At 36.7% G+C, this 16,492-nt stretch overlaps 1 protein-coding gene across 1 annotated transcript in view; it reads left to right on the forward strand.

Annotated features, from left to right (window-relative positions):
• Positions 1–16,492, forward strand: part of HYDIN (HYDIN axonemal central pair apparatus protein) — a 347,254-nt gene that overhangs the window by 48,641 nt on the left and 282,121 nt on the right. The window contains exon 6 of the mRNA XM_043599622.1: positions 1,825–1,949. Within this exon, the coding sequence (XP_043455557.1) occupies positions 1,825–1,949 (125 nt within the window). The remainder of the gene's footprint in view (positions 1–1,824; positions 1,950–16,492) is intronic.

A 16,492-nucleotide genomic window follows, 5' to 3' on the forward strand; every position in this document is an offset into this window, starting at 1 on the left:
TAGGTGCTGTCATCACCCCCATAGAGACAAAATTTTCAGTGACTTGCTGTAAGGTCATGGCAGAGCTGGATTTTGAACTTCTTAGGTGGCTTCATGCTAAGGACCACTACTGCATAGAGCCTCGACAGAAATGCCTGGAGTTTGCTGGAGGATTGGTGCTGTAGGTGTGGGAAAATCACAAAGGCATGGGAAGATAAAGAAGTGAAAGTAGAGGGAGATCCAAGTAGAGAGCCCCAGGGGAAATAAACAGTTGTCCGTGGTAGGAAGCATTGAACATCTTGCAATGATGATCACAGGTACCACCGAGTGCTACCCTTGCCACAGCTATCTCCTCACCAAAGAAAGTTCAGGTTTTCTGACATTAAATTCATTATCTAAGGAAAGATTTAAGGGATGAAACTAAAAAATGGTTGTGATGGAAGTAAATAATCAGATGCAGCTTAGCCTGCCAGATACATTGTACAACGCATTACTTTGAAAAACTAGCAATTTAGAGAAGTGAAATGGACCATGAAAATAATTAAATGGGCTGGGTTTTTTTATTGAAAAGGAAGAATGCTGTAAGTTATTTAAGGTACTTCATGGTCAGATCCAGCTTCTCTCTTAACACTTCCAGGGAAATTAGATGAAACTATTTCCTGTTCCCAAATCTACCCTATCACTCCATAATGTCTACATGCCCAAATTCTATTTTCCACACAGGACTTGTCCCCAGTTTGCCTTTTTTTAAAAAAAATTTTTTTTAATGTTTATTTATTTTTGACACAGAGAGACAGAACATGAATGGGGGTGGGCAGGGGAGGGGGGTGGGAAGAGAGAGAGGGAGACACAGAATCTGAAGTAGGCTCTAGGCTCTGAGCTTCAGCACAGAGCCTGACCTGGGGCTCGAACTCATGAACCATGACATCATGACCTGAGCTGAAGTCGGACGTGTAACCGACTGAGCCACCCAGACACCCCCCAGTTTGCCTTTCTAAATGTTCTCCACCCTTCTCCAACTTGCTGTCACCCAGAGGGCTGACCTGTATGGCTTAGGTCAGCAGACTCCCAAGGCTTTGGCTTCTAGTTCGGTTCAGCCAGTAGGGGTCCCAGCAGGTGATGAGACAGGAGGATGTGAGGTCAGGACAGTTTCTCCCCTAGTGTCTTCTCTGTGAGGCCACCTGGGCTGTCTGTCTTGACTGAAGCTCTTTGCTCCTCATAAGGCAGCATTCTCAAGTAGGACTCTTGTGGGCTTCAAAACCACCGCTGCTCCTTGGCTCTTTGGGCCTAGAGGTCATAAAGGCTTTACTGTTTATAGCCCTGGGGGATTGTATCATCTTTTGTAGTTCCTGTATATTCCTAAGCCCCTTTTCAATAGACCCCTTGTTAAACTGCCCTCAAATTATCTTCCTGTGATTGTGTGATCTTTTGGGACTCTGATATATTTTTCCATTATGAAAACTTCACTGAACTGTCACAAAACTTGATTTCTATCCCTTTGAAGGTACTTTTCTGTTCCAGCTTACAGTATTTGCATACATGTTTTAAGTCTGACCGCTGGAATCACTCAATGAATGCTAAAAGAATGGCTGAAAGGCAAGGACACAAACAAGAATATTATGATACCATTTAAATTTCTCTTAGACTTGTTGATCTGTTACTGCTATTTTAACCTTAAAACCAAAATCTTTCACATTAGGGGGTAAAGTATACTGTACTTCTGATTCATTCAGTTGGGGTGGGGGGTCTTAGCTGTCTACAGAGCTACAAGTCCTGTCTGTATCTTCTCCTCCTCTCACACGTGTCAGGATGTGTTCTGATGGTGCGTCTCCATGTGTGCTGCAGGCCTTTCTCCGTAGAGCCACCTGTTGGAACTCTTAATGTGGGAGAATCCATGCAACTGGAAGTGGACTTTGAGCCACAGACTGTGGGCAATCACAGCAAAAGACTTATTGTGCATTATGACACAGGTATGTGTTATTCTTTGTCCAAAGTTCTACATGTTAAGAAAGGTCAAGTGGAAAATATGGTGAAGCAAAGTAGCAGGTGGTTATTTTGTCTGCATTAGAGTAAGCTAAGAGCCACAAGGTAAAGAACCGAAGAATGAATGTCTCCAACAGAAATAATGTTGATCCAGATATATGTCCCACCTGACTGATTTCTCCAGTGCTTGAAAGCCTGAGAAATAGAGAGCTCTGGAAGGAAAGTATACCTGCAGTCACACAGATAGTTTAAGGTTATTTATATGTACATGGGACTTGAAGGTAAATTAATACCATGTTTTCCATTTGACTTATTACTGCATTTGTCTAACATCATAAAAAGGTGAACTCCAATTCAGAATGTTCTTGTGTGTACCCACTAGTCTATGTAAGGCCCAGCTGCTTTAATTCTTGGAATGTGCAAGTATCTTACTTAATGTCTTACTTAAATGTAGTACTGTGTCTACTGCCACTAGCATTTTTTGAAGGCCACAGTCTGTATAATCATGAAAATTATACGGTTGTTTTTGCTAATACTTAATTTATGGTTGTGTGGACTGCATGTACATTATGCAAGTCCCCAAAGTTGGTTTTCAAATTAATATTTTACCATTGCCATTTATTATTTCATGATTTTTCTCATTTTCCTCTCCCTTCTTCTTTAACCATCCATTCATGTTTATTGACCCAGATTGTCTGCATCAGAAGGCCACTGTAGGCAGAAAACACAAGGGCACAGCCAGGGAAAGAGTAACAAATGACATGTAGTTCACAGTTCAGACTTTCTGGCTTTGTGGATGCGTATCTGAGCGGGACGTTCGAGTCCTTGCCTATGGACCTGCGGTTAAGCGGTCCAAGTTCCACATTGCCTGGCATAACAGCGACACATACCCAGTGGTACCATCCACGTATCTTATCTTTTAGTGTAGGACAGAATTCCCTGGCTGCTCTCAAGACAAACCTGATCTGAACCAGCTTAAGCACAAAGGGGAAAGCTTTGGCCCATGTAATACAAGAGAGGAAGGTAAAAAGCACAGTTTATAACACAGCAGGGACATCCATTTTTCCGAAGTAGTTGTATCATTTTACACTCCCACCAACAAAGTGTGTGACTTCCAATTGCTTCATATCCTTGCCAATAAAGTGTTGTCTTTTTTTCCCTCCTGCTACCACATAGTGTTGTCTTGATCATTTTAGACATTCAAGTAGTGTCAAGCTAGGTCCTCTAGTGGTTTTAATTTTCATCTGATTAATGATGTTGAGCACCTTTTCCTGTGCTTTCTGGCCATTCATATATCTTTTTTAATGAAGTGTCTGTTGAAGTCTTGCTCATTTTTTATTGAGTTGTTTTTCTTTTATTATTAATTTGTAAGAGTACTTTATAACTTGATATTCTCAGTACTAACCATTTGTCAGATATATGTGCCGTTAATATATTCTTCCAGTCCGTAGCTTGCCTTTTCATTCCCTTCATGTTTCTTGATCAGCAGAAATTTTTAACTTTGATAAAGTCAGCATTCCCAAAGATATTCCTTTAAGATGAATGCTTTTTGCCTTCTTGCTAAGAAATGATTATCTTCTCCAAATTCACAAACATAGTCTCCTATGTTTACTTTTAGAGGGTAATACTTGTAGCTTCAATGTTTAGGTTGATGGGTGATCTTTGAATTCATATATGTATATGTGTGAGGTAGGGGCTGTGTTTAATTTTTGTTCCCCATATAGATTATTGGCTCTTCTCCCTTCTATTATCTTGTTCTGGAATTCCAATTAGTTACTCTATTGTTCTGTTTCTATTACTACTTTACTATTTATTCCTTTTAACCTTTATGTTTTCCATCTCTTTGACTCTGTAGCACTTCTCTGGATACTTTCTTCTCCATTCACTAATTCCCTCTTCCATGAAGTCTCATCTGCTGAGGTTTTTTTTTTTTGTTTTGTTTTTTAATGTTTATTTGTTTTTGAGAGAAAGAGAGAGCAAGCGAGCAGGGGGAGGGAGACACAGAATCTGAAGCAGGCTCCAGTCTTTGAGCTGTCAGCATAGAGCCTGACGCAGGGCTCAAACCCATGAACTGTGAGATCATGACCTGAGCCGGAGTTGGACGCTTAACCGACTGAGCCGCCCAGGCACCCCTCATCTGCTGAGTTTTAATTTTTCCATTCTTGTATGTATTTTGCTTTCTGAAATTTTATTTGGTTCTTGATTAAATCTGTTCTTAAATCTGATTGCTCTCTACTCTTTCATTTTTCAAGTTTCCCTTTTATTTCTTAAATATGTTAAACATCGTTATTTTCGTTCTGCATCTCATCACTTAAATATATTATATCTGCTTATTTATTTATTTATTTAGTTTCTGTTTATTGTTTATGATGGTTTTCAACCACAATATCTATAGGGGAGGAAAAACATATTTTTCCTCCACCCTTCTAGGCTTTTGGGTGGAGCCCTGTAACAAAAGACAGATCAAGAAGAGAAAAGCATACATTTATTTAATATAAGTTTTCCTTTGATGCAGGCAGGCTGAGTCTGGGGACCCAGAGGGGTCCTGCAGGAGCAGCCAAGAGGGTCCTCGGCTTCATGTAGGATGGAAATCAAACATGAGCCCACAGGAAATAAGAGCAGAATTTATTGAAGATATAGAGAGCTCAGATACAGACACAGCATTCGACAAACTCAGAAAGGGAAGGAGGGGGTCTTGTCTTTGTTCGGATTCTGGTATACGTGTCCCCTCAGGCATCCAGGAACTGGTTAGAAGACCAAGGCTCAGGTGTTATTCTTGGAGCCAGGGAACCTTGGCATCAAGATGTATAGAGCCTTGGTCTGGAATGCACATATGCTGGCTTCCTCAGGTCCTTCTCACCTGGCCCTTCCTTAGATATCATCTATTCTAGAGGAATCATGAACTCCTTGTCCCTTACCAGGAGGGCATTCTGAGGCATGTGTAAAGTGGGCTGGGGTTGCATGTCCTGGCAAGAACAGAAAGCAGGAAGAAGAACAAAAGCTGATTTTTATGGGGTCCTTCCATTTCCCCATCTCACCTTGGCATGGGAGCTTTCAGAAAGAAATGAAGACCTTGAAGAAGTCGTTAAACCTGGGTATTTTTTTGCTAGGTTTGATGAAGAGTAGAGTTGTGGAAAAATGTGTTAGGACCAAAAGGGGTATGAGCTAAGTGTAGTAAACTTGGGAAAACAACTTCCTCTCAATGTCCCTCTGTCTCCAGACAAGTCTGCTCCTTTCATCCAAGTACAGGAGGGTACTTCTCACATGTGGGTTTTACGGCCTGCTTCAGTGGAAGATCAGAAAATCCTTTCTTATCTGCCGTTTCTCGGATTCCTTCCACTTGAAATAGTATGCCAAGGTGTGCCATATTTTGGGACAGTGTGTGCTGAACCCCATCATATCTCCTGCCCTTTTGTGTTTTGTAAATTCTGGATTTAGCATCCCCACTTCAGGCAGGCCCTCGACTTAATCTGCCATCATATGCACACAATGCAGTAGTTAAAGGAGAGGCTCAAGGGTTAACAGAAGCCATTACCACAAAAGACAGTCTTGGTACCACATTATTTCCTACAATTCTTCACCTCACTTTGATGTTCTTATTATCCTATAGGGTTAGGGATCAATTTTAAAGTAGTTTAAAAAGTATTTTGTTGAGAAGTTTGGTTATTTCAAACCTCAGTTTAATTTGCTGGTAAAATTGACTCTAATTTATGTCTTTTTTCACATCGTTCAGCATTATTTATTTCCTACTATTCTGTAATCCTCTCCATATATCATATTATAAACACGGTTTATCCCTCCATGTATTTACGTTTTCTCTAGTTTCTCTCAGCAGTTTTCTGGGTAGAAGTCTCAAACACTGTGGTTAGATTTATTCCTATACATTCAATATTTTGTATGTTTGTGTAAGTGATTTTTTAATTACATTTTTACTGAGGTATAATTTAGGCACAATAAGATGCACAGATTTTCACTGTACAGTTTGATGAGTTTTTTCACATTGTAAATACCTGTGTAACCACCACTCCCTGTGAGACAGAGAATATCCACAGCTTCCGAGAGTCCCTCATGCCCTCTCCAATCAGTCTCTCCATCCCCATCCTAGACATTTGGGGTCCTGTCACTCCATATTAGTATTGCTTGTTCTTGGACTTCAAATAAATGTGCTCACATAACACATCCTCTTTTGTGTCTGGTTTCTTTCACTCAACATAATGTCTTTGACATTTATGCATGTTTTTGCGTGTATCAGAAATTCCCTATTTGCTCCTGAGAAGCATTCCACTGTACAGTTATACACAGTTCATTCATTTTCCTGTTAGTGTAACTTTAGACCGTTTGAAGTTTGGGGCGATTATGAACAAAGCTTTAATAACAATTCTTGTACGAGTTGTATGTGTGCATATGTTTTTACTTTGCTCAGGTCAATGTTTAGGAGTGAAGCTGCTGGGTCCTAGAGTAGGTATATGCTTAACTGCTTAACTTTCTGCGAAACTTCCAAGCAGTTTCCTAAAGTGGTTGAAGCATTTTCCATACCGCAACCCGCCCCCCCCAACACTGGCAGTGGATGAGGGCTCCAGTTACTCCACATTCTCATCAACTCTTCGTCATTGTCAGTCTTTTATTTTTAGTCATCCTACTGGGTATGAAGTTATCACCAGCCAAATGTCAGCAAAAGCCTATGTATTTCATTTTTAATTGGCATTTCTGTATATGACTAATAATGTCGAGTGCCTTTTCATGTGCTTTGGAGCTTTTTATGTCTTCTGTTCTCGTGTGTATTCAGATTTTTTTTGCCTATTCTTTATGGGGTTGTTTGTCCCTTTGCTTTTGACTTGTAGTTTTTTAAAATATATTCTCAATATAAGTCTTTCAGAAATAATTATTGTGAATATCTCCTCACAGTGGATTATTTTTCTAATTTTCTTAATGGTGTTTTTTCATTAGCAAAAGAATTTAATTTTTATGAAGTACACTTTACCATTTTTTCCTTTTATAGATAGTATGGTATTTTTCTTCTAATTTTATTTTCTTAATTTTGGAGGGTATATCAAAAAAGGAGTTGACTTTTGTATATCGGTGTTTTATATCTTCTCACCCTGATAAATTAACTTCCTGACACAGTTTATCTGTAGATGATTTTAGATTTTGTATATATACAATCAGGTCATCTGCAAATAATGATAATTTTATTCTTTTTCAATCCTTAAGCCTTTTATTTCTTATTCTTTCTTGCAGAGCTAGGCCTTTAGTACAGTGTTCAATGGTAATGATGATGGCAAACATCCTTCTCTTGCTCTCAGTCTCAGAGGGGAAATACTCAGTGTTTCATCATTTAGTATGATGCTTTTGGTGGGCACTTTATCACATTAAGAAAATTCCTTTCTATCTCTAGGTTTCTAAGACCTTTAATTCTGAACAGGTATTGACTTTCATCCATTACTTCCGTATTTTTTGAGATGATCATATATGATTTCACCTTTTCATGTAATGGCTTTGTCTTTAACCTGAAAAAACAAATTGGTCTCATAAAACAAGTAGGGAATTATTCTACTTTTTTTATTCTCTGGAAGGGTTTTGTTGTCATTTCTAATATTCATGTTATTTTTTTCTTTGATTGAAAAATTCATTTTTCAAGCTATCTGGGCCTGGAGACTTTTTGTATGAAGGTTGTAAGTTATTCAGTTATTCAACTTATTTAGTACACTTAGATCTACTCAGATGTTTCTTTTTTTTTTTTCTTGTATAATTTTTGGTAAACTTTTTCAAGGAATCTTTGCATTTAATCTAAAAATTTTAATTTGTTGACATAAAGTTTATCATAATAACCCCAAACTTTGTAATGTCTGTAGGATCTATAGTGATATCTCCTCTTTCATTACCAGTATTGGTAATTTCTGCCTTTTCTCCTCTTTCTTTCTTTCTTTCTTTCTTTCTTTCTTTCTTTCTTCTTTCATGAATTTCAACAAAAGCCTTTGTGTTGTTAGTGTTGATACTGGATGAAAGTGAAAAGTATGAGTGTTAATAAATTCAGTCACTGATACATTTCTTCCATCTGGATCTCTGTATCTTTGTGAGTATCATTTTTGTTAATGTCAAACCCTAAAATTAAGTATTGGAAAAAATGTGGCCTTAGAATCATGTTTTGATACTATATCACAAGAATGAAGTGTAGTCAATCTTTTGTTGGTAAACACATCAAGTAAGTTATCTTTAAGATATTATTCATGTTTAACTCATCTTTTTAAATATTTTGGGTCATATTTTTTTAAATGTGTATTTATTTTTGAGAGAGAGAGTGCAAGCAGGGGAGGGGCAGAGAAAGAGGGAGACACAGAATCCGAAGCAGACTCCAGGCTCTGAGCTGTCAGCACAAAGCCCGACGTGGGGCTTGAACTCATGAACTGTGAGATCATGACCTGAGCCGAAGTCGGACCCTAAACTGACTCAGCCACCCAACTGCCCCTGAGTCATATTTTTAATACATTTCACATATGCGTACTCTAGTATATTATGTATAGTATATATATAATTTATAAACAAGTACACATGGTAGGAGTATAATGTCAAAAAATTTTATTTGGTTGGGTTTTGAGGCTAACAGCTTAGAGTGCTCATAGATCAATAGAATCAAAGCTTGAGAGAAGATCTAACTAATAATCAAATCTAGTTCTTAGATTTTACAAATGAAAAACTGAAGCTTTAAGAAATTAAGTGGCTTGCCCAACATTGCATATGGAGCCAGAAGCACTATTAGAACCCAGGCTCAAACTCTAACCTCCTGTGCGGTGATTTCTCCACCAGAGTGGGTCATCTCTCTAATCTGTTGTATCACTCCCTGTGCATTTTTACTCCCTTAATCCGTTGACTTTGAAATGCAGCTGCTTTCTCTCAGTGGCCCTCAATCTGGATTTTACTTTTAGGTAAGTATTTGGATTGGCACCCATACTTACATTTGTAGTCCTGTGCTAAAAGAAATGAATATCTGTGTACTAAAATTTAATCACTGTGGCAAAGTTTATTTCCACACTGTGAGGTTTGTTGTAGACTTTGGTTCACAAATGAAGTCATTTTCTAAAGATTGCGGATAGAAGTAGGTAAACTATCTTGTAGCATTTTTCTTTACATGAAATGAACAACTAATAAGAATATGCTTTCATCTTTATTGTGGGTTATCAATGACCAGAACCTATAACCTTTCATTAGTGAAAAACAGTAATGACTGTCTAAACACAATTAATTAATCATGGAGCTTTTCCATGCAGCTATGATCATTGCCGTCTCTTTTCACTAAATAAGCATCTGACTGAACTTTCTGCAGCTGTTTAAGTATGAATTGATTTGAGAAGGGACATTTAGCATGGATTTTTTTCACACTTCCCCAAACAATATTCCAGAAGGAGGAGCATTGATAATCCTCAGTGGGAAGTACTCAATCACATTTCTCACAGTTGTGTTTATGCCCTTCAGTTGCTTGCCCTCCATTCTTGATTAAACAGCTAGGAGATTTTGCTTTTTTGGCAATCAGAGTTTGAACCAGTGCTCTAGCCGTTAACAAGGTTGAGTGTAAATTTCACCACAATCTAATATTTTACTTATCAGTGTATACCTGACCCAGAACTCTTCCCTCCTTTCTTATGCATATGCTCTTCTGTGGTAAAACCAAGTTGTTTAGGGAATTGATTTTAGCTCAGAAATGATTTAGTTACCTTTTAATTATGGTCTAAAACAGAAGAGCTGAAGTAACTTCATACCTTTTATAAACTAATTCCTCCTGAAGAGATTAAGAACACAGTTACTCAAGGGGTGCCTGGCTGGCCCAGTTGGTGGAGTGTGTGACTCTTGATCTCAAGGTTGTGAGTTCAAGCCCCATGTTGGGTGTAGAGATTACTTAAAAATAAAATCTTCAAAAAAATAAAACAACAACTACTCAAGACTACATTCTTAACAAAATAAAACAGAAACAGAAACAAAAAACAGAACAGTTGAGTAAACTAGTTCTATCATTTCAATAAAACTGAGAAGTGAAAATATTATTTGACTAATAAAAGACAAGCAAATGGTAATTGCTTAAATTTTGCACTTTGAACTGGATGTTGAGAAACTTTATATAATCTAAGGGTTCATGGAGATATTAGTATTCAGACAGGCTTTAAGAAAAAAGACATTCTTATTAAACCTTTGGTTACTTGAATGAACCCCCAAAGTAGGACCATAGCACTGTTTTTTATTCAATCCCTGATGAGGTTGCTGTCACCTTAAAGGTGACATTAACCACTGGCATAATAAGGAAATAGAGCTGATGCACTTACTCAGCATTTTAAAAGTATTATGTCTCTTACTGAAGAGGAGCTATTTCAATTCAGATGTCAGAAGTTGGCAAAAAGGCTCCTTTCCCCAAAGGCATGATAATGTATTATTATTAAAGATACAAGCAATCATAATGTTAGTACTTCACAGGACAGCTTTATAGTCATTTTATATTTTACTCTAATAAACCACAAAGAAGTTCTTTTTTTTTCTCCTAAGGGTCAATAAAGGAATACCAAAATACAACATAGTCAGTAATTGAGTGCAATATGTTATCTTACAGTTGAAACTACTAAGTAATATGTATCTGAGCATACCTATGCAGGCTTGGCTGCATAAGCTTTGTTTCAATTGTGTGGTTATTATAGTTAATTTAAGTGTGTGCTGTTATAATTAGAAAACCTAGCAGAACATAGTTATTACAAAAGAGTAAATGTTGTAACGTGGTTTCAGAAGCAATGGAAACATTCCTTGACCTAGTTTTCTTTTCTTCATTTCTTATTCCATAGCTGAGGATAGGGAATAGCAGAAGTTTGGACACACTGATGGTTAGAGATTGTTAGGAAGGTGGAATGAGGTTTCTGTAAATTACATAGCAAGTAGAGACTCAAGTCATTAGGTGTTTGTATTTAAAGGGACATTAGAGGACTTTTCTTAACTCCATTTATTTTATTAAAAAAACTTTTAATTGATGTATAGTTGACATACAACATAGTAGTTTCGGGTGTACAACATGGTGACTGGACATTTATATACATTACAAATTGTTTGCCATGGTAAGTATAGTTGCCATCTGTCACCATACAAAATTACTGCAGTATTACTGACTGTATTCCCTATTCTCTGCTTTTCATCCCTGTGATAATTTTATAACTGAAAATTTGTACCTCTTAATACCCTTCATTTACTTCATCTTGCCCCCCCCCCCACTTCCCTCCCCTCTGGCAGCCACCATATTGTTCTTTGTGTTTATTTAACTCCCTTTATTTTATTTATTTTATTTTATTTTTTTTTAATTTTTTTTTTCAACGTTTATTTATTTTTGGGACAGAGAGAGAGAGACAGAGCATGAATGGGGGAAGGGCAGAGAGAGAGGGAGACACAGAATCGGAAACAGGCTCCAGGCTCTGAGCCATCAGCCCAGAGCCCGACGCGGGGCTCGAACTCACGGACCGCAAGATCGTGACCTGGCTGAAGTCGGACGCTTAACCGACTGCGCCACCCAGGCGCCCCTAACTCCCTTTATTTTAATGACGAGTAAACTAAGGCCCAGAGACATTAAATGACCGTATACCTAAGTAAAGCTGGAACTTGAACCCAGGTCTTTGGCACCCTCTGAAGCCAGCATACTTTCTCAATCGTACACTACCTTCCATATAGATGGGGGATACTGACTTTGCATTGCCGCGATGTGCTGGGTAAGCTCAGTCAAGTCTAGTAAGTTGTTTCCTGAGCCCTTCAGAGAATGAGCACTTCTGATGAAGTTTGATTCAGCAATTCACTTGCATGGTGAATTTGACCCTGCTGTGATGAAGAGATGAGAAACACCCTTTCCATCAACCTGCTAGTTGCTAGAGAATTTATGGCTCCACTCATACATTTTATTTATTACCCTCTGTTGTCTGAAAGTACTGAAACCACAGTATGAAATGTATTGTGTATATAGTTGGCTTCATATTTTTTTTTGTAAAATTAATTTTGTTCTTTTTTTTGTTCTTTTTTGTTTGTTTGATAGTAGCAAAATGTAATGGCAAGATGTAATGAGACTTCCACAAAACATATTTTTACTAGGACATAATAAATGACCGTGGTTAACCTCATCTACAATGATTACAACGTTCAACCCCAGAAACTAAAAAGGAAGCCAAGTGGGAACAGGCCTTCCAAGGAGACACAAAAATTCCAATGCTGGCAACAGCAACCTTATCCATTCTCACAGGCATAATATTCCTTTCATCCTATCTGTTTTCTCAGTAGCTTGGGATTGGGAACACTTTCTAAGGTTGTAGAAATAAGACAGGAGTTACTGCTTCCTTTACTTTGTGGATCTGATGATTTGGGGAAGATAGATTGAAAAAAAATCAATATTAGATGGTTTTCAAAAAGAGTATAATGGCTCTTGCTATATTTCTGGAAAACAGTTTTGCAGTGAGCAACTCAAATTGGTGACATTAGTCCCTCTGACCCTAGATTTGTATGAAATAAGTAAGCCCTTGGATCTTTTCCCTTGATTAGATTTTAAGCAATGAAATAACTTCAAATAACTACAGAAGCACAGAAATAATATAACCAACAGCCATTATATTTAACACATCTCAACATTTTGCTATACACATTTCTTTCAGATGTTTTATGGAAAACTAAACTGATAATAGATTTGAAGTTCTCTCATTATTCTTTCCTGATCTAATTCCCATGGCTTGGTCCTCAGAGGAACTGTATTGGGTACATTTTAATGCTATTTTTACATATTTATCCATAAACAATGTATCTATTGTCTTGAGTAGTTTTAAACTTCACATAAGTGATATCATACTGTATATACCATTTCCCGACTTGACTTTTTCATTCAACCTTATGTTTTAAATATCTAGACACATAGACACAAATAGCTGTGATTCATTTTAACACCATGAACATGCTTTAATCTACCTATTCTCCTACTCAATATTAGTATGTTCTTCCCAGTTTTTTGCTATTACAAACAGTGCCACAGTGAGTATCTCTGTATATGTCTTGTGCAGCTGGATGAGATTGTCTTTAGGAAGTGCAATTGCAGAGTTATACAGCAAGTGTGTCTTGAGCTTTATTGGAAACTAAGTTGGTTAGTCAGGTGGTTGTACCAATTTGTATTTTCATCAGCATTATATGGAAATTCTTGTTTTTTCCACATCTTGCCAATAGAGTACCAAGCAGCATTTCAAACTGTTTGAATTTTGTTAATCTAATTGTTACAAAATAGTATTTTAGTGTATATTTCTCTCATTACTATTGCTATCTGACAGCTTTACATGTTTCCTGAAGGCCCTATAATGCTTCCTTACATTAAAGTTTTGGATGAGTAATGTATTCATGTGTTCAAAAATCAAAAGTTTATATTGAAAGGTGTCATTTCTACTTTACCTCATTCACCCCACACAGCTCTAATTTTATTCCAGTGTTTTTATGCAAATAGATGCAAACATGAATGCATATTCTTAATTTCCCTCCTTACATAAAAACAGCACACTATGAATTGTTCTAACTAAACCTTACTTTTTTTCACTTAATCATATACCCTGGAGATCTTTCCATATTACCTTTTTTAATTTTATTTTTTATTTTTTAAAATTTACTTCCAAATTAGTTAGCATATAGCGCAACAATGATTTCAGGAGTAGATTCCTTAGTGCCCCTTACCCATTTAGCCCATCCCCCCTTACACACCCCCTCCAGTAACCCTCTGTTTGTTCTCTACATTTATGAGTCTCTTCTGTTTTGTCCCCCTCCCTGTTTTTATATTAATTTTGTTTCCCTTCCCTTATGTTCATCTGTTTTGTCTCTTAAAGTCCTCATATGAGTGAAGTCATATGATATCTGTCTTTCTCTAATTTCACTTAGCATAATACCCTCCAGTTACATCCACGTAGTTGGAAATGGCAAGATTTCATTCTTTTCGATTGCTGAGTAACACTCCAGTATATATATATATATATATATATATATATATATATATATGGTGTGTGTATATATATATATATATATATATATATATATGGTGTGTGTGTATATGGTGTATATATATGTATATATATATATGGTGTGTGTATATATATATGGTGTGTGTGTATATGGTGTATATATATGTATATATATATATATATATATATATATATATCTTTATCCATTCATCCATCGATGGACATTTGGGCTCTTTCCATACTTTGGCTATTGTTGATAGTGCTGCTATAAACATGGGGGTGCATGTGTCCCTTTGAAACAGAACGCCTGTATCCTGTGGATAAATGCCTAGTAGTGCAATTGCTGGGTCGTAGGATAGTTCTATTTTTAGTTTTTTGAGGAACCTCCATATTGCTTTCCAGAGTGGCTGCACCAGCTTGCATTCCCAGTGGTACAAATATTTTAACCACTTTTTTTTCTTTTGTTTTTACTTAAATTTTTTGCACCATGAGAAGTTTCTTTTTCATTTTTATGTAATAAAATTTCTTAATATGTTTTAGAGGAATCTGGATTTTGAGACATGGTTAGAAAACTTTCCCCTGTAAAGTTACAAATACTGTGTCTTGTTCTACTTTTATGGTTTCATGTTGAACACTTAAATATTTTATTCATTTGACATCTATTCTATTGTTAGATGTAGGATATGTTTCTTCCTATGATTACCAAATTGTTCCAAAAGCACTTTTTTTTTTTTTACAAAAAGTTTATTGTTACACCAATGATTTGGTCAATTACAAAATTGACTTTGTAATATAATACACTCCAACATGTATTTGGGCCTATTTTAACTTTTTTTTTTCAACGTTTATTTTTTATTTTTGGGACAGAGAGAGACAGAGCATGAACGGGGGAGGGGAAGAGAGAGAGGGAGACACAGAATCAGAAACAGGCTCCAGGCTCTGAGCCAGCAGCCCAGAGCCCGACGCGGGGGCTCAAACTCACGGACCGCGAGATCGTGACCTGGCTGAAGACCGACGCTTAACCGACTGTGCCACCCAGGCGCCCCCTATTTTAACTTTTAATTCTATTCCATTGATCTGTTTCTTAATGCCATTTTATTTTATTTATTTATTTATTTCAACGTTTATTTATTTTTGGGACAGAGAGAGACAGAGCATGAACGGGGGAGGGGTAGAGAGAGAGGGAGACACAGAATCGGAAACAGGCTCCAGGCTCCAGGCTCCAGGCTCTGAGGCATCAGCCCAGAGCCTGACGCGGGGCTCGAACTCACGGACCTTGAGATCGTGACCTGGCTGAAGTCGGACGCTTAACCGACTGCGCCACCCAGGCGCCCCTCTTAATGCCATTTTAATTAGACTTTATACTGTGTTTTAATTCTCTCAGTTCCTATATTATTGAATTTTTAAAATAGAAAATATGGTTTGAATTTTGTCAAATTCTTTTTCAGCATCAATGGAGAACATTATATAATTTTTCTCCTTAGATCTATTCTGTATTAATAGATTTTCTAATAGTGAGCCATCTTTTCATTCCTGAAATAAACTCCATTTGGTTGTGAAGTATCTTTTAATGTGTTGATGAATTATGATTGTTAATTTTTTATTTAGGACTTTACATTGATATTCAGAAGTGTAATCAGTTTATGTATTGGCCTATTTTAATACCAATGTTATACTGAAAATACAATGTTGAAAATGAAAAACTAATTTTATTAGCTTAATAGTAGAATGTACATAGCAGAAGACAGAGCTAGTAAACTTGAAAATATCTAAACTGAAGCACAGAGAGAAACAAAAAAGAATGGGAAAAAAAATAGAGCAGAAAGCAAAAGCCATGCAGGACACAGTCAAAAGGTCAACATGCATATAATTGGAGTTTTATAAATAGAGGAGAGAGTGGGGTAAGAAAATATTTTAAGAGATAATGGCTGAGAATTTTCCCAAAATGCTGAATGACATTAATTCATGGTTCACAAAGCTTAGCAACCACTTGTTAGTACAAATACTACTGAAAACTAAAGCAAAGAGGATGTCATAATAGGAGTCAGAAGAAAAAAAGACACATTACCTTAAAGGACATACTAATAATACTGATGAGAAACTTTTCAGCTGAAATTATGAAGCCAGAAGATAGTAACATGGTATTATTCAAGTGCTGAAAGAAAAATCATGCTGATTTATAATCCTTTACTTTTTGACAAAATCCTTAAAAATAAAGAGAAAACAAAGATATTTATAGACAAAAAAAAGAATGAAAAACTATAACTTTTTGGTTGGCATTGTTTTTTACTTCATCACATTGAAGAAGCCATTCCATTTTTGTTTGTTTGTTTTTTAGTTTCCATTGTTTCAGTTGAAAAGTTAGCTGTATTTCTAACCATGCATCCTTTTGAAGATAATCTGTCTCTTTTGAAGATAGATCTATCTTTTCCTCTGGCTGTTTTTAGGATTTTCTCTGTCTTTGGTTTTCTTTAGTTTTCTTTTACTACAATATATTCATGTATTAATTTATCTTAAGTTATTCCACCTGACATTTGTTG

The sequence above is a fragment of the Prionailurus bengalensis genome, chromosome E2, assembly GCF_016509475.1.
Source record: "Prionailurus bengalensis isolate Pbe53 chromosome E2, Fcat_Pben_1.1_paternal_pri, whole genome shotgun sequence".
In the NCBI taxonomy this organism is placed as follows: domain Eukaryota; kingdom Metazoa; phylum Chordata; class Mammalia; order Carnivora; family Felidae; genus Prionailurus; species Prionailurus bengalensis.